Genomic DNA, 25742 nt, shown 5'->3' with positions numbered 1-25742 from the left:
ACACTTCTTGGTGTGGTTGATGTAGAGCAATGACATCATCAAATTGAATTTGGCAATATGATCACCTAGGTCAGTCCTCTTCTTGTAGGACTCTAACTTGGGCCTTTTGAATATTGGAGGTGGCCTCACCTCAACTATTTATCAAGAGAAGACATTTATTAACTTGTGTTATGCTTTTCTCACCGATCAGGGAGGAGGGTTGCATTCTTCATCACGTATGGCTGCTTAAGTGGAATTGACATTTGGTGTTAAGGTCAATGCCTTGATTTTTGGCCTTTTGTGGTAAACAACTAAGTCAAAAGATTGTTCAAGTGTGCTCTCTTAGTGCATGCTTGGATGGCTCCACCAAGGTGTCATAGATCATCTTCATGAGCCTTCCTTTATATCCATAAGGGTATGACGAATGGTTTTTACTGGTGGCTTAGGTTTTTATTGTTCATCGAGGTGTGCTATCTTATTGTCATTGGCATGAATTCATGCTCACCACACTTTTAAGCATGTTGGATGCAGATGCGTTCGTGGGCAACACTTGACTTTACTAATAAAATATGACAAGAGTTGAGAACTTGAGAGCTTAGAGTATGTTTGGGAAGGAAAAGGGAAGATTCAAATAATCGAGCAAAAGACTAAGAAAATCTCAGAAAATGTTATAGTAAATTAGCTCCGAAAGAATCCAAAATGTGCCTCTTCACCCTTTATTTATAGGAATGTGAGAGCTACAAAAAAGACTATACTAAAAAAGACAAAGAGTTCAGTAATAAAAACAACAAAATAAGGATTGCTCATGGCATGTATCATAAATTGGCCGATATTTTGCGCAATGCTCCTCTTCTAGCACAACTCTCGATTTTTCAGGGTGAGCTCCCTTGCCTGGGTGTTCATGGATGAGTCTATGCAGGCGAGTCCTTTGAGCTGACTGTGTTGGATGAATCTATGACACTGAGTGCTCTTCTCACTTTGATGACCTCTTGGGTGCAATCCTTAGGACATTTTAATGTGAGGGATGAGTCATTTTAAGTTATGGTGACTGTGAGATGATGGTTGATGTGTATAGAAGAGCATATTTGCATCTTCCTGGGGTGTGCCTTCCCTGTGGTTGGATTGGAGAGTGCCAATAATAGCTTGCTGACTCGTGTGTTTATGAGTTGCTTAGGGAGGATGATCTTTGCCAAGGAGGTGAATTCTCCAAAGCAAGGAGGGATCTATACGAGTCTTTAGGGATTCTTGCTATGATGACCCCCTCAAGTTGCTTGACTGAGTATGGACGAGACTCTCTACGATCCTATACTTCTTGGAGATGTGGTGATTATTTTTAGACGAGTCTTCATTGCTATGGTCCGTTAGATTCTAATTTTTCTATTGGAACTTGTTAAGTATTACTGAAATACGTAGAAAGATATGAATGAATATATAAAATCCTCTTCATATTATCCATTGGATTGAGGATCCACCTATTTTTGAAGTTTTTTTGACTTTATTTTATCTTTTAGAAAGCTTCTCTTTTTGACTTGAAGCTTCTTTTATTTTTCACATTATAATAATCTCCCTATAATAATTCATCTTTTGCTCTTATTATTCTCACAAAAAATTAGTCATCTATTCTTCTACACATACGGTTCACGTCCTGGGTCGACACATTAACATTGATCATATTTCAGATATGGTAGACAATTCGTCCCGCGAGGCCGATACCGACATAGAGCGGTTAGACACCCTTCAAACCCCATTACATCTTATTCTGTCATTAGGTTTACGCACTGCCCCGATTTGGCAACGGAGAGAGTGACAATGGAGAGGGAGCTGGCCACGCTAGGCAAGGGCGCGCAATGCTGCAGCTGGAACTACTGTGGGCAGCGCTTTGCTGTGGGATACGACGATGGCTCCGTCGCCGTCCACGATTCGGACTCCTCCTTTTCCCGCTCATCGAAGTTTAAGGTCAGTTGCTTCTCTCTCTTCTTTTTATTTTAAACACGCTTGTTCAGCCTAAGCCCTAGGGGGCTGTTTGGATGCAGGATTTAGTCTAAATCATGCCTGCCAAACAGCAAAAATGACAACTTTAAATCCTACAGAATCTTAAATCCCGTTCCTTCTCCGTTTTCCTTAAATCCGATATTTGGGCGGATTTAGCCCAATAAACGCGTCGAAGGGAAAAATATCGTTACTTTGCGGCGAGCTCCCGTCTCGAAGGAAGCGAAGAAGCTTCCTTTAGGACTCTTTCCAAACGCCACTCCACGCGAAGCACCCGAAGCAGCAACACAGAAATGGCGATGAGGAAAAGCAAACTTTAGACGAGCCTAAAGGTTATAGGAAGAGCACAGGGGAGAGACCAAAGAGGAGAAATTATAGAAATAGATAGGCAATGGCAGATACGAATACCGTCTCTCCTTTACAATCTCTTTTTTCGCTCCTTCAAGTTTTACTTATGCTTATCTTTTTTTATTCTCTGTTATGCTAAACATAAACAGCCGATCGGATAATAAGGAAATTTAAGTTGGTGCTTGATATTCAATTATTCCTTTTGAAGTTAGTTGTTAAGTAAATTTTTTATATTTGATTATTTTAATATTTAATTAATTAATAATTAGTTTTGATACTGATGTATTATAAATATGATTTAATTAATTTTATTAAGATTTACAAAATTATTTTAAATTGGCATTAATAATATTCAATAATATCAATTAGATGTGAATAAATTAGTCTTTAATTAATGTTATTCAATTTCGAATATTAATAAGTAATTTGATATTATTAAAATTTTATTAGAGTTAAAAGACTTAAATTCTTAAAATTTTATTTGAGTTGACAGCCTTAAATCCTTAAGCAACTAGCCAAACAGTTAATTAAGATTTAATTGGATTTAATCCCTATCATGACAAATTATTTTTCATAATTTAACTGCCTCATAATTTAGTAAATCAGGATTTAATAAATCTTACTTAAGTTAATCATACTTTTAGCCAAACAATCCCTAGATATATGAAGGAAATCAGCACTAGTTGTGTCCACTGATTGTTTGGCTATTACAAAGGTAAACTTGTAGAAGGGGTTGTCTGGCTGCAAGTTGGTTTAAAATCAAATAGGATTTAGTAAGGGAGAGGGAGAGAGAGAGAGAGAGAGAGAGAGAGAGAGAGAGAGGTTAGTGAACATTAGTTAAATCTCCTTAAATCCAACTCCAAGTAGGATTTACTAAATTTTGTTAAATCTCAAAACGTGCCTATATTTGAGTTTAATATAAAAGTTGGATTTAATCATCTCAAAAAATTATTTGGAATGATTTGATTCAAATCTTGCCTAATCCTGCTTAAATCTTGTGACCAAATAATCAGAAGAGACGCTGTTGTTTTGACTCGTGCTAAAGGTTTTTCATCTTTGAGTAGCTATAAAATCTTATTGTTCTACCATGACTAATAAATTAAAGACCATGAAGAGTAGATAAATGTGATGCAGATGTAATGGCAATAGCTATTGATGCCAAGGTTCAATGTTCAATGGTTGAATTGGGGGCTGAACCAAATGTTGTAATAAATATTAATGTTTTTTAAATATGACTTAAATGATGTAATAATGATACAAATATGTGACAAAAAAAGAAACTATTTCTTTTGGTTTGGGTTCAATTTTTAAATTTGATGTTTGTTTCAGTTTGATTTCAAATGATGTTCAATTTGGATCCTATGTGCCTACGCCTACACCCAGTACCTTTGTTGAATTATTGGCACTTAATTCTTGATTAGCAACCCATGAAATTGAGTCACAATAATATATTTTCCTTTCATTTTTGCAATAAATTTCATTTAGATTTATAGCTCTGTAAATGCAAATCTTTGCAAAGAACTGTTCCGTTATTTTTTTGTTAGTTTGGTGGGTATGTTTACTATATTTTTTTTTAAAATAAAAATTTCCATCCTTTATAGTTTGATTACTGTTAAGTTTGATTGTTTGATGATTTTGTGTACTTTATTTTTCTAGGTGCATGCAGATGGCATTATGAATATTGTCTGGATTCCTCCGGAATTTGGTGATGCTATTGCTTGTATTTGCATTGATGGAACACTGTCCTTGTGGGAGGAAGTTGGAGAAGGTTATCATTTAAAATTCTGTTTCATCTGTTTGAGTTAGACGTTAGTTCATATTATTACTATATATTCCATTCAATATGTTCACTTCAAACATCTAAACTACTGATTTTCCATCTGGTTAGTGATTTTCTACCTGATTTGACATAGTGTAATGTCAAAAGATATGTAGGACTACAATGTTTAGATGATACTTGATGTAGGATTTTACACACTTAAATTTTAGAGAACAATATTAAATAAACTTATATTGATTTTAAGCGATAAGACAAAACAATAAGGCGATAAAACAAGCTTAGACCAAATCACATGTGTAGAGGTTAAGATTATAAAATAGTCAATTACTCAAAACGTTGCATACATGGAAGGTTTTCATAAAAAATCCCTATGTTAACAATAAGATTAGTTACTAAGAAAGGTCCCTTACTCAACTCCCTAATATACTAAGCTTTAGCAGATAAAGAGTCTTTATAAATCGATTATAAACCACAATTGACAAGCGACTAGGAAGGTAAAAGAGTTGGAAGAAGAGTTTACCCAAAGGATCAGAAGATATGAAGTTTCGGTGGCTGTTTGGGTGCTGGAGAGGAAGTGGATGGCAACCAAAAACCTTGTTGACGTTGTGGGCAGCAATCTGAAATGTCAGGATAGCACAAGAAGATCTCCCAAGGGGATAGACAGCAGGAAGAGGAGCAGAATTTTTCTGGACAGCAATTTGCACTGCTGGGGGACACCTTGGGCAGCTTCTATGAAGTATTTGGAGCTTGGAACCACAGCATATGACCTTCAGGAGTACAGGACAGCAGGATCTTAGCAACCGATTCTTCTACAGGCCAAATATTGATTTCTTTCCTAAAACCTGACGTGGGCATTTGGAAATAATTCTACCGTCCAACTCCACCTACCGCTGGTCCCATCTCCAGCTTACTTTATTTTCAAACACAGAATTCTCATTTGGAAATATTTTCAATTGCTGTAACCTCTCTCCGTTAATTATTCTCAATCCAGAGAATAATTAGGAAGAAAGGAATTCAATATCCAGCCACGCCACTGTTGTCCAAGAGAAGACCAGTTGCTGTCCAGAAATAATTCCAGGATTTTGACCAAGATATAGTTGTTGTCCTGAATTTTATACTCAGGAAAACTGCTGTCCAGCTGCCTAAAAGGCCAGAATCTGCTGTCCAAGATTTCTAAAACCCCAAATCTGCTGAGAGATCTTCTCCCTAGCAAAGCCCTCCTACCCGTTCTACATCAAAAAATAGAAACACAAAAATGATAAACTAACTACGAACCTGGACTCTTCCAAGGTTGGTGGGTGATCCAATTCCCTCTTCAAGGGGGTCTCTCTCCAATCTCTCTCAAGCTCTCACAAGAATTCAAAATACGGGGAAATTTTTATCATTCATTCATTAATCTCAAAAGAAACATATGGGGCATATATATAGCTTCCTACAAACGGGAAAATTTACTAACACATAAAGCAAATAAATAAAACAAATACATTTGCACACTCGAAAGTAGATCGGCGTGATCATGGCCCTCGATCGTTGGCCATATTTCTGAAAGACAGTTCAGGATTTAATGTCCGCATCAATGAGTGCACTGAAAACTTTGAATTTCCTTAGTTTCCAACATTTTATGCAAGTATTAAGATCGCAACATGCAAGATTTAGGCTTCGTTTGAGACGACTTTTTTATTGCTTCTTAAAACGAAATTTTAGTACAAAATTTTTTTTATTGCTTCTTAAAATGAAATTTTAGTGCTAGAACTATGTTTTAAGAAGCAATAAAAAACCCGTCCCAAATGAAGCCTTAATTGGTCATCATAAGCTGCTTGCACCTTTGGTATGGTGCATTGTTTGCCTACTTGCTTTTCGACTGTGACGTGCATTTTTAGGGTATGAGAAACTTATGAGGATTCCAGTATTTTCACTTGTTAGGGGCATAAAACATGCCCATGTTGTTTGTAATATGATATTGGACCTTATAAATATAACCTGTCTTATGAGAAACATGGCATGTCATTGGCCGTGTTATAATTGTAACTTGTGTTTGTAGTAGGATACATTTTAAATATCAGCATTCCGTTGATGAAGTTTGAGGATAAAAAATTAAGGTAACACTAATAGATACTCATTAGAGCTCTATCAACCAAATGACTTCTCTCTGGGCATGTTAACCGCGTGTGCAGATTTTTCTAGTGATATTAGATTCAAGGCATTATTGTAACTTGTCATGCTGGTTTAGATAATTTATTCCACTCTACAGTGATCTCTCCAAGCGCATCTATGTTGTGCATTGTATGGCCAACTAACTTTTTCTGTGGGAGGGTATATACAGTTTTAGCACATTAGAAATGTCTGGTGATGCCATTGTTGCTGGTAATATCAGATCGACACTCATAACTATAATATGATCTACTTAGTTATGAGCATCACAAATTACTAAATTAGGGAAGAAAATCTTTTTTAAATTTACACCTTATTTTCATAAATTGTACTATTTTTTTCGTGGATGGACTATTGATTTGATTTTCAAACAATGGGTAAATTGTGATGAGAAGGTCATCCATTTGAAAATAAGGTAGAATCTATTATAACAATAATGGTTTTCGTGACAAGGGGTTCTAATTGAGATGCAAGATGGATTTATGTGTTTGGATTTTTAGACTTTGATTGGTTTGAAGAAATTGAAGGAGAGGTAACAAAAATATTAATAAAAATGAAATGCAAATGATTAAATTATTAGTAAATTGAATTAAAATTAATTGAGGAAAAATTGAGTGAAAACAAAATATGTGTTCTTTTTTTATTTAGTAGATGAGTAATCGAGTTTTTTATTTCTTATGAAGGAGCATATAAGTCTCATTGATGATTCTATTAATCTTTCTTCTCATTTTTCACTTGGGTCGGGCAGAAAATTGTTAGATAAATTAAAATTTCTGTTAATTATATTTGAACCAAACTCCCAATATGAAATTGTGAAATAAAATGCATTTTCATTCCCTACAATTCCTTCAAACCAAACAGTCTCCAAAGAAGGATGCGTATAGTTGTGAAATAAAATGATCTTATTTGTGAAATAAATGTATTACATGTATGGTGGAAAAAGGCATATTAGGCAACCCAACTTTTAAAGGCTCCAAGTAATTATCTTTTTTCCCATCATCCCTCTTCTTACAAAATTTTCACCTAGACTATGACTTGATATTTTAATGTGAAAGCCAATGCTCTGTAGTGGTGGGACTTTTCAATGAATAGTTCTTCCTATCAATATGATAACAACTGGTTTTATTCATCATGCGACATGGATTGTTAAAAATCTATAAAGTCTTTGTACATAGTTTGTTTTTTAGTGATATCTATGATTTTGTTTAACTATAGTTGTTATTTCTTTATTTTTCTAGTATTAACTGTTGACTCTTCTTTAGATGCCCTTTCATTGTTTTTACTGTTGACTCTTCTTTAGATGCCCATTCTGTTTCATGGAAGCAATGCAAAGTCTTTGAAAGCAGTACTTCTAGAGTTCTTGATGTACAATTTGGACTTCCAACTAGATACTTAAAAATGGTCAGATCTTAAAATAATTTCTTCTATTGACATTTATAGCTCATTCTCCTATTACATATGTTTTCATCTTTTTTATTTGGATTTTAATTTTTTCATGATTTTTTTTTAATGCTTTAGTTTCTGTTTGTCTAGCTTGTGTTGTGTAATTCATTAATAGAAGAGTTGATATATTTCCCATCATTATATTTCTTTTGTTATCATTTGCTTGAAACTACCTTTGACCTTGTGCTCTCATTGGCATTTAAGATAGACATTTTTGTTAGCTTGACGAAGCCTACAATTTTTGGATCTATTTCTCATCCGAGATAGCAGGCCCAACTATCTCATATTGTAAAAATGGTATTTTTCAGGAGGCAAAACATACAATATTATTACAAGATTCTTTCTTGTCGCTATGATCTTGTTTAGATATAGGTTTGAGACTCCAACAAGCGCAATCCGCCACAACTACTTATCCATCTCTATTGGAAGAGCACTATTGATTAAGGATATTGCTTTACCTTACTCATAATGTAATTACGTAATGCACAATATAAGATTGATGCAATAAAAAATTTGGAAAAACTAAGATTGCAAACAGATACCATCTTCCTTTCAAAATGACAAAAATTAACACAATAATAGACATAATAAAAAAATAATGCTAAGGTGACACACAAACAAGACTTTCCTTCTTAAAAAAAAAAGACAACTCAAACGAACAATACTTTCTTAAAAAAAATACAATACAACGCTAACGCAACACAACCAACTAATAACTAAATATTTTTAAAAGTTTGAGAAGAAAGATACAAATGAGGTGGAAACTTGCGGAGAGAAGAAGTAGATAAGAAACCCGAAACGAAGTTAAAGAGAGGAGAAGAGAAAGTGGATATAGCTCGCAAGCTATCCAAGAAGAAACCCTCAGGTTTTTAACTCCAAAAATCATCCATAATATCTCTCTAAAACAACCACAAAACTTCCTTTAAATAGGATAGAAGCAGCCCAAAGGACACCAGAATAGCCGCCCAAACAACCAACCAAAAACAGGAAAACATTTAGAAAAGGCACATCAGAAACCGAACAGTTGAGGAATCCCAAGCAAAAAGGCATAGCAGAACCAAATAGCCAAGAGCAGGAACGGAACAACCAACAAGGGGAACCGGGAAAAGTAGAGAGCGGGAACCAAACAGCCACAACAAAGGGAGTCGAACAGCCAAAACAAGGGAACCGGGACAGCCAGGGAGCAGCAGCCATCCGCTTCCCAAAATACAAAGAAGGGGGGCAGCTTTGCTTACATCAAAGATAGAGATTTTTGTTAGCTTGGTGAAGCCTACAACTTTTAGACCTCTGCCTTATCTTAGAAATCAGGCCCAAATATCTCATGCTATAAAGTTGGTATCTTTTAGGAGGCAAAGTGCACAACATATAACTGGATTCTTTCTTGTTGATATGACCTAATTTAGATATGGGTTTGAGACTCTATCAGGCACAATTTTTTATAACTAATTACCCATATCTATTGGAAGAGCACTATTGATTAAGGATATTGCTTGACCCTACTTTTTCTTTTTGTATTGCTTGACCCTACTTAGTATTTAGGTGGTTGTTTACGCAAAAGATGTTTGTATGCAAGACGTTCATGCATGAGTGAATAGTTGGGGGATGTTTTTAAGCCTTATAAAGGATAGCCCAAGGATTTACGAGGTAAACCTTAGTTTAAATAATTTGGGTGTCTTGGCCATGATGATATACCTTTAAGTCAAGGTGATAACATCAAGTTGCTTGTTATAGTCATGAGGAGAGACTGAGTGAGTTTATTTGATTTTTGGCCTTTGTAAATGAGCCTCGGATGTAATAATTGACCATCTTGTTTGCACTAGTATGTTTCCTTATCCAAGATGATCCTATAAGGACTTTGGGTGCAATCATATAAAGATCAAGCTTCTTTGTGTTGAACTTAGTTTGTTTCCTGGCAAAGGACTTAAATGTATCATATAGACTGCATAACTCGCGGCAATGAGCATGCTTTTGTAATTATTTTTTTGATAAGAATTGTTTTGCGGGAGAAAGGAGCCTTTAATCTGGGGTCTTCACCACGCCTAGAGAGGGCATCCGCAGTTTTATTTTTCAGCCTAGGCTTGTATTGGATTTTGAAGTCATAACCCAAAAATTTGGAAAGCCACAGTGATGATGCTCGTCTTTCACAATCCTCTGATTTGATATGGAACTTCAAACTTCTTTGGTTTGTCCTGACTATGAAGTATTGTCCCAACAGATAATGTTGCCACTTTTGTATTTCTAACACTATCGCTATCTGCTCCCTTTTATATACTAATTTCAGCCTGACCCTAACGGTTAAACGCCCGGCTAAATTAAGCTATAGGTCTCTGACTCTGTAGGAGAACTGCTCCCAATCCACAGTCTGATGCATCAATCTCCACTACAAACGGCTGATTGAAATCTAGTAGTGCTAACACAGTGATATTTTGTTGATTGATAAAAAAAAAGAAGAGAGAAAAAGAGATGAGAAGAGATTTTTTTTTTGTGTAATGCATCTTATCATAAATAGTCGTGAAACAAATATAATTGCAAGAAAAATTTTTTAGTCCTTTATGTTACAATAAAGGTCGCAACATCTTGAAAGAGACGAATGCTTATAAGATGAGTCTTGATGGGATTATGCTTATGATTTAAATGAGATTGTGATGCAGCTTATCAAAAACTTTTGCAACTTAAAAGAGATAATAACATGTCTTGTTGCAGAAGATTACTCACAAACATTCTCAAGATTCAAAAGACATTCCATAATAATTTTTTTTTTATTATGAGATAACTATACATTTGAACAATAATGTTTGGAATCATCAAAACTACATAAGTTGCACAAATATAAATCATTCAAATAGCAACTATTCAAACACATCATAGTTCACAAGGCATTTAACTTGCAAGAGCCTTGTTGGAGCTGCTCAAGGAGATCTTTGTTGAACCAAGAGGGGGTTCTTCAAGGAAAATTTGCTTCAGCTTATAGTCTATTTATAATTCTTGAATTTCCCCCATTCGAATCTTTAGCATCATATATGTGAAAGCAAATAAAATTTTGAACAATAAGGAGCAATTGTTGATGAAAATAACATTCAGTTAGAATTTCATGTTAATAATTTTTATTGCCCACTAACTGTGAGCACAATATCAACTGAATGTTATTTTAAATTATAATATGGATTAATTAAAAACAATTAACCAATTAATTTCAATTTGAATTTAATAATTAATAAATCTATTTCAAAAATAATTTTTAATTAATTGAGTGATTAATTAGTCAATCAATTAAATATGGATTAATTAAAATACATTAATTAATTAATTAAATTATTGCTATAATTTAAAAATGTGGAGAGAGCCATTTTGATAGGTGAGAGTTTTCTGTTTAAATAAATAAAAAGAGTTGTTTATATTAGTCAACATATACAACTCAACACTGAAACTCTCAAACACACTGCTCTCAAAACTCTCACAAACTCTCCAAACAACACTCGAACTCAACATTATTCAACTCAACAAACTTACACCCAAACCTCTCAAACAACATTACAACATCTCTCAAACTCACAATAAACTCTCAACACACTTAACACAAACAACTCTCAAACTCTTCAACTCGCGAACACTCTGCTCTCCAAATTCTAGCGGTGTCAATTTGGGTCAACGGGTGTCGGGTTCAGGTCGAACCCGACTTGACCCAATCGTAAATGGGTTGACCATAACCCGACCCATTTTTTGCAAACAGGTCAAGATTTGCAACCCGAACCTGACTCATGCGAGTTACTGGGTTGACACGACTTGACCTGCGAACCCGAATGCAAACATGTGAGGTCAGGCTGGGCTGAAGCGGGAGTCGGCAAGACGGCAGGCTGTAGGAGAGGCCAAGCTGGACTGAGGCGGCACGTGCTAATGCGAATAGGCGATGCCGGTGCGGTCCGCGGACTTGCGGACCCGTGAATGTCGACTTGTCCTGACCAGTTGTTCGGAGTTTGGATCGCGGACGTGCCACGTGCGGTAGTGCCACGTGCGGGGATGGCCAGTGAATTGGCGACATGCTAGATGGCCTAGTGGCCTGACGTGATGATGCAGACGGCTAGCGAGTAGGCGATGTCCAATCCGGGAATTCCTCGATTTCCTCCCACACAGAGAGCGGGAAGACAAACAACTCGATAAGATGAAAACAGGCAGACATATTTAAATATTTGATTCCATCCGGGTCAATCTCGGGTTATCGGGTTGATCGGAACCCGACCTGTTTTTTAAAAGGGTCGAAAATGGAGATCCAAACCCGACCTATTTGTTAAACGGGTCGATCCTAATCCGGATTTTTTTGGTTGGGTTCAGGTCGGTTGTCGGGTTGTGTCAATATTTGACACCCCTATCAAATCTTATACAAAACTCTACACAACACACTAGGCAAGCTCTCCAAAGTCTTTCATGTATGAACCTCTGTAACACCCTTATGGACTGGCTGGACCGGTCCAGTGGATCGGGCGGACCGGTCTAGTGGATCGGGCGGACCGGTCTAACATATTTCACCAAAGAAAGTGAAATGAAGTAGTGAAAATGACAAAACTAAATTATCTAAGATTGAGGTGGGTGATTTTATTTCTATCTTATAGAAGTTGCAATTCTTTCTATGATTTAAAGAATAAATGTTATGGCCTAACGTAGGTATACTTGATAATGTTCGTAACACTAATTTACTCGAAGAAATAATCAAATGACCTTTATATATTGTAATAAACCTTAAACGTGAAAGCATTTTATTTAAATTTATGCATATATATAAGCTTAAATTTATATATAAGTTAATGAAAAGAATTATATATGCATGTCAAATAAAGAAGTTCATCTCCTTATAATATTGATTGGAGGCGCAACATACTTGTGCACATGCATATATAAGCTTAAATTTATATATAAGATAAGTTAATGATTGTGCTTTAATTGGATCCGTGTGATATTTCAATTGAAGTTTTTATTGTTTTAAGTAAACATAAAGCTTTGTTTTGGCATTTTAGATTTTATTTTTTTGAAGTTTTTTGCTCATTAATTTTTGAAAACCCCATGGACGATTGATGCATAGATATTATGTTTATTCAGTTTTATAACTTAATTTTCCTAATTATTCATAATATTTTTATGTTATTAGTTAGGGGATTTTTGGTCTTTTAAAAATTAAATCATTTAGATTGCAAAGATTATAAAGTTATTCTGAATGAAAATTTATATACCCAATATCAATTATTAGTTTTGGACTTTAAGATAAAATGACATAAAATAAAAAATAAAGTAAAATAATATTTTAGGATTAGATGGAGGCATTTAAAGAATATTAACAAAAGTATTTTGAGTGTAAGATTTTAGATCATAAGATTTTGTCTGTGCATGCGGATGCTAATGTTATATGAGAAAAAGTGACTAGTGATATTAAGAATATTGCAAAAGATGTGCTTGGAGTTTCGAAGGGAAAAAATCATAATAATAAAAATAGTTGGTGGTGGAATCCAAATGTGTAAAAAAAGATAAAAAATAAGAAGATTTGTTATAAAAATTGGTTTAGATATTAAAATTCTGATAATTGAGAAAACTATAAAGAGGATTGTAAGGAATATAAGAAAGCTATTTGCGATGTAAAGGGCTTAGCTTTTAATGATTTATATAATAAATTAGTTACTAAGGAGGGAAAAATATACATGTATAAGTTAGCCAAACAAGGAGATATAAGTAGTAAGGATTTAGTTCAAGTGAAGTGTATTAAGGATGAAGATCAAAAAGTATTTTTATTAGAAGAGGATATTCAACAAAGGTGGATGAGATTTTTTTCTAAACTTTCCAATGAAGATTATGAGAATGCGATTGACTTTAGTGACCTTAGCACCCTAAATAAAATTAAAGAATTTTATTTTATCAGCGTATTAACAAAATCGAAGTTAGAGAGACTTTAAAGAAAATGAAGTGTGGAAAAGCTGTTAGACCTGATGATATTCCAATAGAGGCGTGGAAATGCTTAGGAGATGAAGGAATTTCTTGGCTTACAAAATGTTTTAGTATTATTTTGAAGACTAAAAAGATGTCAGATGCGTGGAGAATGAGTGTGTTGATTCATATTTTTAAGAATAAAGGTGATGCACAAGATTGTTCGAATTATAGAGGAATTAAGTTAATGTGTCATACTTTAAAACTATGGGAGAGAGTTATGTAGCATATGTTGCGGTGTGATACTAATGTTTCTCAAAATCAATTTGGATTCATGCCGGGTAGATCTAATATGGAAGCTATACATTTATTGAGAAATATAGAGAGAATAAGGAGGATCTACATACGATATTTAAATTTAGAGAAAGCATATGATAAAGTTCCAAGAGAAGTGTTATGGAGAGTCCTAAAAAAAGAAATGGATTAATTATGCTTATATTCAAATTATTAAAGATATGTATGCATGAGCTATTACTTGTATTCAAACATAAGGTGGTTTGACTAAGTGTTTTCCTATTTCGGTTGGATTACATCAAGGATCAGCCTTAAGCCCATATCTTTTTGCTTTAGTCATGGATGTTCTCACTAAACATTTGCAAGAGGATGTACCTTGGTGTATGCTTTTTGCTGATGATATTCTTCTTATTGATAAGACTAGAGAGGGAGTTGAAGGTAAACTTGAATTATGGAGGTTAACCTTAGAGTCTAAAGGGTTTTGCTTGAGTAGATCTAAAATTGAATATATGGCGAAATAGATGGGGATATTATCAACAGAATTCAAGTTGGTTGAAGTGGAGGAATGCATCTAGCTTGTTGTGCGATAGAAAAGTCCTCCAACTTAAGGGAAAATTCTATAAGATGGTGGTCAGACCTGCAATGCTTTATGGTGCCGAATGTTGGCCATTATAAGAGAAGCATAATACTAAGTTAAGTGTTGCAGAGATGAGGATGCTTAGGTGGATGAGTGGCTTTACCCTTAGAGATAGGATACGAAATGAGCATATACGTGAAAAGGTTGGAGTAGCTCCAGTGGAAGATAAGATTAGAGAGATTCGCCTTGGATGGTTTGGTCACATTAAACGGAGGCCTTTCGATGACCCGGTTAGAAAAGTTGAGGTATTAGATTTGGCTTATGTTAAGAAAGGTAGAGGTAGATTGAAAAAGACATGGTTAGAAAATATTAGAAATGATCTTTCTTTATTAGATTTAAATGAGAATTTGACTTTTAACATGACACAATGGTGAAAAAAGATTCATGTAGCTGACCCCACGTAGTGGGACAAAGGCTTAATGTTGTTGTTGTTGTTGTTGACCTTTCACAGTACGACACATATAAAATGTTATTATTAAATATGTAAACTCACATTTTGAGTTAGAAGAAACAATTGCTTAACCGCAAGTTTATCAAATAATATTAATAGCTTTATCAACCACTTTTATAAGCAATATATATAGTAGCAACTTATCACCTGCCTTTTCAGATAGAGACAACTGTGTCAAATAGAGTCCAAGTGTCATGTAATCTGTTTGGGAAAGCAAGAGTTGTAATTGCTTAGTTCAGCGGGGAATAATGTTCATTATGAAGACTGGACCTTTAGGATTCATATGTTAGTTAATTATTATTTTTTGGTGGAGGAATTGTTGTTCTCAGAGCTCATCTGGGTTGCGGAGACTTCGGATTCTTGATTGGGGGATAGGTAGAGAGGCAAGGAGTTGAGAGCCATTAAAGATTTCAACTTAAGACAATCTTGATAACCAAAAAGATCATAACATAATCAACATACTCTATGTCATGCAAGATAATATTTTGCTAGTTATGTAATATATGAAGATATATTAAATGTTTTTCTAGGTCCTATCTTGCTAAATAACTTATCTTTATATTTGTAGACAATAAATATTTTGAAGAATTCCCTTTCATTCTTTTATTTTTTATTCAATAAATAATGATCAATAGTTTCTAACATCCTTTGAAGTAAGGGATGCCCTATCATTACTTGAATCAAAGTGTGACACCTGAAACATGCGGTTGGTCATGTTAGCGTGGCTAGATTCAAGTTGTAGTTGGGCATGGTCTAGCCAAGCTTGGGTGTATAGAGGCATATGTGCCAGCCAACTGAGTTGATATTGGCGACCCTTGGCAATATAGCTTTTATGAAGCCATCCTCCTGAATTGTGCCTCCTGTAGACGCTGGTGAACATCCCTGGTGTTTTCATGACTTGATCCTTACGAATCATGCATGCTTGGTTGTTTTGCCACCATTATAATTTGTTTTACATCAGGAGATTGAAATTTATTTGTGGTATCCAAATATATGCTTACATGACTTTAGATGGAGGTGGGTGTACAGAGAACACAAAGGGCTGATGCTTAGATTTGTGTGAGCTTTATGATGTTTTATTTATTTTTGATGATCGAAATTGACAGTGTAAACACAGGCTCCATGAATTTTATGGGTTTTACACGTCCTCATAATACATGTATTATGTTGTGCCTTTTTGTATTATGCCCTTCATTAGAAGGCATATCTTTACCCTGTAAGCTTCTTGTTTAATTGTTTTTATTCAGAGATCCTTTGTATTGAATGTAAAGCAATAAGGCCTTGCTCTTTATGAGGGTAAATACATTTCTTTTGATGCTGTAAGCATTTTTACCTTCAAAAGGATTTTATTTTGTTATTTTGCCCTCTCTCTTGGTTTCGGTTCTCGTGATGAACATGTTCTTCTGACATTGCTAACATATTTCTGCTGATATTATAATTACAACTCTCAGGTTGCTGCTTATTCGGACGGTCTTGTGAAGGTCTATGAGCTTTTGGACTTATTGGAGTTGAACAAGTGGCAATTGCAGGTTATGATTATCCCTCTTCGACTCTAATTACTATTTGTTTTCAATGCAGTAGTAATATACAAGGGTATCTTTGAGCTTCTTCAAGTGAATCATGTCCTTGTTTGTATTCATTTCGAATATTCTTCCAATGGAAAATTATTGCAGAAGATACTACATTATTATGGCATAAAATGACATGCACTATTCTTGAAATTGTTATTTTATACTAATAGCATTTTTATTTGTTTTAATTTTCTGTTGTGCTACTGTCTAATTACCTCTTCAACAAAATAAAATGATACGAAATAAAAGATTAACCATGAGAATTATTTATAGGTTTCATATAGTTTTTGGGTAAATTGTAAGAAATTTATGGGATCCTTGCATAATAATGTCTGTCATAATCACTGTAACTTGTTTATTAAAATTATTTTCTTTCAGTTGAAATATGGTGCAGCTAAAGTAATCTGCATGCTCTGTTAATAAGGAGTTTAAGAGTGTTTAGTGTTTTACTGACGAGTTTAGATTCGAAAGACAGTGAAGGTAGATAATTTGCATGATTTACTTTTTTATATTTTCAGAGTTATTTCGTGCTACCACGTTTATTACGAACTCATTCGCTTGAATGTCTTGTATTCTTTGTTTTTTTTTCCTTTAGCCAATCTCCTGACAAGCAAAATACCTTTCTTTTGAACACACAAATATTAAATATTGATAGGATACCGATTCTCCATTGCAGGAACCGATCTATAGTATTTTCTTTTTTCAAAATTTCTAGCAATTTCCCACTGAATTGTTCCCTTATTAAAGGAGTTGTGTACTTTTGTTCAAATGGTCGGGAGTTTTCATGACTGTTTCTTTGGCAGGCTGAATTCCAGAATGTTGTTGATTCTGTTTCCATATTCGGGAAGCCAACATGTATAACTGCATCTGTTGCATGGAGTCCTCGAAGAGGTGAAAGCCAGCAATCAAGATTTGCTTTGGGATTTAACTCAGATCTCTCTCAATTCAATTCCTGCAAGGTTAATTTTACTCTAAAATGCATACTATTTTGTTTATGCTGAAGGTATCATGATGAGAAGGAATAAATTAAATATAAGTTATATATCAACAATATTGTATTTCTTGGATAATTGGGAATCAATTTTATAGGGGGGTTCATTTGGTTTCGAGTATTTAGAATTCGGTGCATTCAATATGCAATGTGGAGTAGATTGATTGTATTTAAAAAACTTTAGCGTTGTTTTGTTGAATGTAATACAAATGCAAGCATTTTTTGTGTTTGGTTTGAAGTAAATGAACTTAGTATAAGCCTCAATAATGGTGGCCGACAGAGGACAATGATGGGGCGGTTGCAGTGGTAAGTGATAGTGGGGGTGGTTGGTGTGGGCGACAACGGCGGAGGTGGATGATGTCGATGGTGCATGGAGGTGAGTGGTAGTTGCATTGATATCTTCATGGCTGGATTTTATCTTTCATTTTTGGCTGCTCATCGGCATTGATATCTTCATGGCTGGATTTTCAATCTTCTACTTGTTGGTTGCTAGTTGTAGTTGATGAAAGTTGATGAGGTGAAGTTATCGATGAGAATGATGTGAACAATTTCATACATTGAGATGATGAAGTTGAAGGATCCCCTTTTTAAATTTAAAATATGATGCAGTTGGTAGCACCAATCTAGCTACCCAGGTGGGGCCCAGGACCTCTTTTATCACCTATAGGAGAAGAGGCTTTGGGAGGAAACTCTTTGGGAAAGGAGGGGACTCTTTGGGAAAGATGTAAGAGCCATTTATTAGGGGATTGGAGTTGTTTAAGGGAGGAGATTATGGTGGGTTGGGGTTTTTATATTATGTTTTGAATTTTTGCAGCAATTTTTGTGAGGTTTTGGGTTCCTAATTGCTGTTAGGAATTGTGGGAGAGACGATTCAACTCTCGAACTGTGAATCAACTTGTATATTGTCTTGCTTTGCTTGGGAATTAGTAAAAAACAACTCTCTTTGTATTATTTCTTGATCTATTTGGAGTAAGTTGTTATTTTTTATATTGTTGTGTGTTGTTTTGATCATCAAGTCCTATCAAATTGGTATCAGAGCCAGATTTGGGACCTATGACGTCGAAGAAAGTGGATGCTTTGGAAGAGAAACTAGAAGGAGAAGTTGGTCAATTCAAATATGAAGTTGAGGAAAGGATGTCATCCATGGAAGGAAGGTTTTCTAACCTAGAGGATATGATAAAGAAAATATTGGAGCTTCACGCCCAACCAGCAACATCAGAGGCGAGGGGACCGGCGGGTGGCCAAGGAAGTGGGGAAACCCCAATATCAGCACAATAAGGGATGATCGAGAGGTAGAAATCTTGGGTGATATGGAAAATATGCCACCTCTTGAACCGATAACCAGGAGTGAAATGGGTGAATGATATAGCATGAGGAGAAATGTGGAGGAAGAAAGGAGGGCTGATTTGAGGAAGAATATATCTATGAAATAGGAGAGGTGGGAGAGAACAATGGAGAGATCACAACAATTGCTATATGGGAGGAGTAGGAGATGGAAGAAGAAGTTGGAGCACAGGAGATCCGAGAGTGAGAAAATTGAAGATGCCCATTTTTGAAGGGGAAGATGCTCATGGGTGGATCTATTGTGGGTTTTTTTTTTCATCGCAAGTTTGGTTGCTGCATGCGAACAAGTAGGACGAAGACAGGTCGAAGACGGACGTCTAGTGGAGTTCGAGTGTTTGATTGCGAAATGGGATCATAACGAATGCCTCTGCTTCGTCTTTCTTGTATTAGGATGAGGCCAGACGTGCATGATTGCGAATATCCCCGGAGGCATTGCAGAGTTTTTCGTTGAAGTGTGGCCAAACGTTCGTGCTCTACGGTGAGGTAATGCACGTTAATTTTATATGATTTCATTGATATATATTTTTTATTTTTTATTTTGATTAATCATCTTACTATTACTACTACTACTAATAATAATAATAATATTAAAATACCATAAATCAATAACATGAGATCTAATTTTGATTTTTGTTGAAATTTCACAAAATTTGCGTATTTTTTGCCTCGGAAGATCAGACAACTAGTTACTTAGGTAACCATGTCAGAGATTAAATTTGATCCCAAATCTTAACTTCATAAACTGGAAATTGATCACCATAAAGGCTTTTGTTTGCAGGTGAGATTCAAAAACTTTCACATAATTGGAATGCCAAATGACACCAGAAAATGTACTAGGAGACTCGCAGGCTTTCTAGTTGTTCAAATTGTTCAAAGGATCTTCCAAATTACTTTTGATTTGGAGAAGCGCTTGGGTTTCAACAGGTTGGGATTTTGAGATTGGGAAGAAAGAAAGCGATAGTAAGGCAATCATGAGATGAAAAAAAATGCATAGTTTTTCTATCCAAGAATGTGATAAGATTAAAAACACAGAAAAATAAATAAAATTTTGATTGAAATAATACTTGGACTAAAATAGGGAAGAAATATACCTAATATAAAGCAGTAAAACTAAATAAATAAGTAGACGATAACTAAGGCCATAGATAGCCACCGAGTCAAGAGGGAGGAGTCAACTGCAAACTATGCGAAGTTGAAATAAACTTAGGTTGCGAGCTACATTTCCCGTCAAGAAGAAGTTATCGTGAGCAGGAATGATGCGGGATGTGGAAAACACAAACAAGAGCTCAATTTTGCGGGAGGGATGACGAGTGGTTTTCGTGAGGGCGAAGGAGTAACGCTGTGGGAGCCAAACGGTTGGGGATTCCATTCCTTTTCACACGACAGAGAAGCGATGTATTTGGAACTTGCTCGATTTTAGCGGGTTTCAAATATACCGCAAATACACTGCAGAATGAGTTCGAAATACTTTACTTTTTCACTGTACATTTACTTTACATCGAACCAAATGCGGTAAAATAAGAAACTCACGTGTTTACTTTACAGTACACGCTAAATACTAGAAATCAAACAGCCCCTGATCAACTTGAATTACTTCAAGAGAGTTAATATTTTTGCTAATAATTTGAAGATCTCTTTAGTTGCTAAGTGGAAACACTATGCTATGGTGACTTTTTTGTTCTTGCCTCTTATAAAATATTTCAATTTGAATGTAAGGAACTTCACTAAAGGGAGGGGCTAATTGGTGCGTTGGTGGAGTATTTTTGGGTAGTGGGAATATCGATCAAATTGTGTGGAATCTTGTTGCGTTTGTTTCTTGGATGAGTTTGTGTGGTTTGCATATAGTGGCGGGGTTGTTTCCTGCAATGTGGATGGCTATGGCTTGTGTTGTTTACTGACAATGTCTGATAAGTCCTGGCTGTGGTGGTGGTTTGCTATTGGAAGTTACGGATTTATTACTTGTGGGCTTGGAATTGCATCTTCTGTGGGTGCTAGGATTGGTTTACTTTTTCTTGGGATTCCCTTACCCGGAAAACTTGGGTTGGTAGTGTGTGCAAGACTTCTTCCCCGGCTGTCCCTAGTTTGTTCAATATTGGTCTTCTATTTCCTGTCTTGCTTATGTTGGTTTTCCTATCAATGGTATATGCACACATTCAGTTCTATCAGATCTTTTTCTTTGCTTCATTGTGATATTATAAATTTGCGTGCTGATAAGAGTTCATGTGGTTCAATATACTTGTGTCTTAGCTACTTGCTTAGATGCCCGTGCTGGAAATCTTAACTTAATGTGTTGAGAATTTATGCTTGTCCTATTATGCTTGTGCAATTTTTGAAGAGGAGGCACTTGATGTATTTGGATGGCTTTTACCTAGCAATATGAGTTGCTTTTGTTACGATCAAATTTGAGCCATTGATGATGTTTTTGAGATCTCTGTTGCTTTCTAAGGATTCCTCCATATGCTAGCTTTGAGGATAAAAATATGTCTGTAGATTGGGTAGAAGCTGATATTTTAATTGGCTGTCTTCCTTTTTAAGTGGATACTGACTGGTTCTTGTGAAGGGTGGAGTTTTTTAGTTGCCTTATTAATAAACAAGATGAATTGGTCTGGTTTCCTTACAAAAACTGCTTTTGTGCTAGTTCACTAAGATTATAACATAGAATTCTTTTGGATTTTGCAAGGGTCTTTATGCTTTGAGGATTTTGTTTTGTCATTGAAAAGGGTGACCTTATGGAGTTGAATTTTTGTAGATTTGGGAATTTGAAGAGGCCCATCAAAGATGGGTACCAGCCGCAGAATTAGCTTTTCCTGCCGACACAGATGATAGAGTGCATGCTTTAGCTTGGGCGCCCAATATAGGCAGGTAAAACCAATTCAATTTAGCATGGTATACCTATGAAAGTGGAGTAAACGGTTAACTTCTCTGTGATTTTTATCAATTGTTGATCATGATATCTTTTGTTTTTGTTTTGTTTCTAATTTATTTATTTTTTCTTCTGATTTGTTTTTATTTTCATGGAAAATAAAAATATGTTTGATTACACACAACAACAACAATATCAAGCCTTTATCCGACTATGTGTTGTCGGCTACATGAATCCTTTTCTTCATTCCGTCCTGTATAAATGTGGACACCTACTCCAGTGGAGTCTCCATAGATCTTTAAGCCTAAAAGAAACCCCTCGGTGGTAGGATTGGTGAAGGTTTTATTTTCAAGAGGCAGAACAAGTATATAGATAAAGTACTACTTAGAGGTTTCACCCTTTTTTTTAATAATTTAATATTCCTGGTTGATGCTTCTTATTGGTGTAAGCTAGATTGATTAATTACTCTTGATTTTGAGATTGAACTTCTAATTAAGGCAAATGTTCAAGATTTATGATGGTTCAATGCGATGGCTTTTTTACATTGTTCAACTTATTACTATAATCTCGTTCAATTATTGTGATTAAATAACAACTTGTTCATAGGAAATGATGCTGTTAGAATTTGATCGTTTGATTCTAAGGTATTTAATTTTTATTGGCTTCAAAAATTTATGCTTGACTCTTTTAAAAGAGTGATTATGAATCAAATTCTAAGAAGATAGATTAAAAATTAGATGATATTCTTTCTAGGGATTTCACTATCATTTTGCCAGGACTTTATGATATAATTTGAGCTTTCCCACAAGCATAAGCTGCTATGGTTAATTACCCTCTCATTGATGAAAGAGAACTTTTGATTACATCAATATGATAGACTCTAAATATTTAGCTTATGGTAATATTGATTTGCTTTATGATAGGAAAAATTTATCATATTTATTTAAAGCGCATGCCGGTGTAGGACTAGATAAAGTAGAACTTTGTAAGTCAGTGCTCCTGATATCTTTATGAGTAGCTCAAGGCTCGTTTTCACTAAAAGGCATAGGATCTTATTTGAAACCTCTACTCGCTATGGTAGAAAATGTATGAATCTTCCACTATGCCAAGGCATGAATGGGTCTCGAGGTAAAATCCCTGCATAATGAACAACATAATGTCATAATAACATGGAGGAGCTTCCCATCCATACTAAGAAAGAAGGGTTTGAGTTTTAAAAATAGAAATGCTTGGTTGCTACCTTTCAGTTTTAACTTTGCAAGAAAGGAAAATGTGAACTCTCTTTCTACATGAAAAGTTGAACAAAAAGAACCCCAATTTACTTGCAACACCCTACCATCTCCATGGCATCTGAAATGTCTAAAATTCAATGATAATTCACCCTCCTTTTATGAGTAGCTCTAAGGCTACTTTTTACTAGTTGGCGGTGTGGGACCAAATAAAGTAGAACTTTGCAAGGTAGTGCTCCTGATATCTTTTTCATTCCCAACCTTTCTCCTTCATGGATCACCAGCCTTCTCTCCTCTCTCCTTTTCTCTCTCTATCCATGCCTGCAGCCTTCTTTCTCTTATTTAGCTCTGTATAACTGATCTTTCTCACCCTTGATCTGTCTATTCCATGCAATTTTTCCAATCTATCTTGATTCCTCCCTCATATACTTAAACCATCCCCTCTTTCACATTTTTCTCATTTTAACTGACTCCTTACTATCCTTATCACTTCTTTACTCTCACCAAATCCTACCCCTTCACCTCCACCCCCCCACACACACCTGCCAGATAACCACCAACAAAAAAAATTTCCTTTTCCATCAGTCACTTTGTGTTTCAATCCAACTGGTTCAATTATTATCAGATGTTGCGAAAACACGTGAACACTCTTAGGATGTTTTTGTATTTTCTAGAACTAGCCCATCTTAAAATTTAAGAAAACCTTTTTGTCAAGCATATTTGAGTGCTTTATTATTTTCTTGACATATGAACGAAAAAAACTGAATGCCAAGTTATTTAAATCAAGGCTCTTTTCCTCCCCCCTGCCAGATTTGCATTCAACACATTTTTGAGAAGGTAGCTTAGATGTTGACTGGTTAGCCAATTGGCCAAGGATGCTCTCTTTCAGTCTTGATGTAACCCTTGCCTCTATAGCATTACTCCTTAACAGGTGATGTTAGAGAAGTGCTTATATAGAATGTCGTTAGGCTTTGGTATATTAAACTGATTCTACATTGAAGAGAAAATGGTCTAGATTGCATTTTCATGTGTCATGTGTATTTAACAATGTGAATTTCTTTTGCTCTACATTTTTTCTGGTCATGTAGCTAAAAAAAAATTAGCTAAAAGGTTCCTATTCTGGACGTCTTACGATTTTATTTTTTTACTTTCTCTGTTTCATTTAGTTCTTATGGTGCTAATATTTTTTAATTTGTGTGTATGAAACCTTGAATTCGTAATAGGCCTTTTGAAGTTATAGCTGTTGCATCTTGCAAGGGAATTGCTATATGGCATGTATGGTTGAACTCTGGGACTGATGGAAGACTTTCAACTGAAAAGGTCGTTCTACTATCTGGTCATGATAATGAGGTATGAAAGAAAAATGATCCAAGATCAGTGTTTAACATTTGCTTAAAGGAACTATTATATGCAGTTTCCTTCTCTTATTGGGAATTTAAAAACTGTTTATAGGGCTTTTATAAGTCCTTCGTAGCCACGATTTGAATTTGGCAAAGCTCTGCTGTATGATCAACCTACTACCTTTTATAAATGCTACAGTTATTTGTTAAGAAATATCTTCAATGCTATTTCTATTGCTAACATCTATTCAACAAGTGGGTTCTTTTCCCTTTTTTAATGACCATTAAGACATTCTTTATCCTTTAGTTATGGCTATTTAATGTTTAATCTATGGGAAGTGTTTTGTGGGTCTTCAAAAGGGAACTGTAAGTGGGTTAGGATGCAAAATGCATGATCGCACTATCTCGTAGGACAAAACGGTCACAAACCTTTACATTCTATATAAGCAGGCCAATGGAAGAGTAGATTGAATTATATATACGATTATTCTTGTAAAATAGTGGCTTTAACCTACACATCATGATGGATAATGATATTTATAGTTCGATAGTCACGATATTTCCCCCATTCGATGCATCAGATTGAATGGGGTTTATTTGATGTGGGCGTCAGTTTTTCACAGGTCTAAGCCCTTGTGGTTAATTACATCCTAGGCTTTAACTTAGAAACACTCTCGATTATGGATGCTATTTTATTCTCTTATCTTCATCTTTAGTGAGAAATATATGTTTTAAATATTTAAAGATTTGATTAAAAATTTAAGTTTAGAAGACAAAAGATTGATTTACTGTTTTAGGATAATTTATAAATTTAAAATTTGGAATTAGAGAAGACACACTGAGGGGTGTACAGTCTGGACTTATGTATGTCTGGAGTGTACATTCAGCTAACATTCCAAAAATCAATCAATGTCTTATGCATGCAAGATAGGGTGAGTCTATCTTAAGGAGTCTAAGATTTTAATTCAGAGATTTAAATCAAGGCTATACAAAATATGCAAATAAATTTAGCTAGTGCCATGTATGATGTATGAAGTAAATGCATAAATGAAATCTCTTATTAATTTATTTGGAATGTAAATACAACTCAGGGTCTTTTGTAAATATAACGTAGTCAAAATCCACCGCAACCTGCGTAGATTTATACTGTCATAATTGTAGATTTAAATGTACCTGCTTATTATCCTGCATATCTTCGATAGGATTTCAAAAGATGATGTTTCTCAAAGGAAGAGAAGACATTGCCCTTTTGGAGTCTTGTATATATATAAACAAGCACCTTTAACCTTTACAACTCTTTGATTAAGCAGTGAAAAACAAAATAATGGTGAAGCTTTCCTTAATTTTTAATTATTTTGTTTAATTAATTAATTATTTTTTTACTTTTAAATTATTATTTTTATTTAGAATTTGATAGGGCTTTTA

The 25742-nt window shown here is 35.0% G+C and overlaps 1 protein-coding gene across 1 annotated transcript in view; it reads left to right on the top strand.

Moving 5' to 3' along the window:
• Positions 1–1668: 1668 nt before the first annotated feature.
• LOC110113382 (protein SEH1) overlaps positions 1669–25742 on the top strand; it is a 26029-nt gene continuing 1955 nt past the window's right edge. Inside the window, exons 1-7 of the mRNA XM_020845943.2 lie at positions 1669–1935; positions 3973–4084; positions 7548–7648; positions 16431–16508; positions 17354–17509; positions 21635–21747; positions 24201–24327. Coding sequence (XP_020701602.1) covers positions 1789–1935; positions 3973–4084; positions 7548–7648; positions 16431–16508; positions 17354–17509; positions 21635–21747; positions 24201–24327 — 834 coding nt within the window. The 5' untranslated portion in view covers positions 1669–1788. The remainder of the gene's footprint in view (positions 1936–3972; positions 4085–7547; positions 7649–16430; positions 16509–17353; positions 17510–21634; positions 21748–24200; positions 24328–25742) is intronic.

This window comes from Dendrobium catenatum, unplaced genomic scaffold (genome assembly GCF_001605985.2).
Source record: "Dendrobium catenatum unplaced genomic scaffold, ASM160598v2 fragScaff_scaffold_800, whole genome shotgun sequence".
In the NCBI taxonomy this organism is placed as follows: Eukaryota; Viridiplantae; Streptophyta; class Magnoliopsida; order Asparagales; family Orchidaceae; genus Dendrobium; species Dendrobium catenatum.
This window is presented reverse-complemented; position numbering and strand designations above follow the sequence as displayed.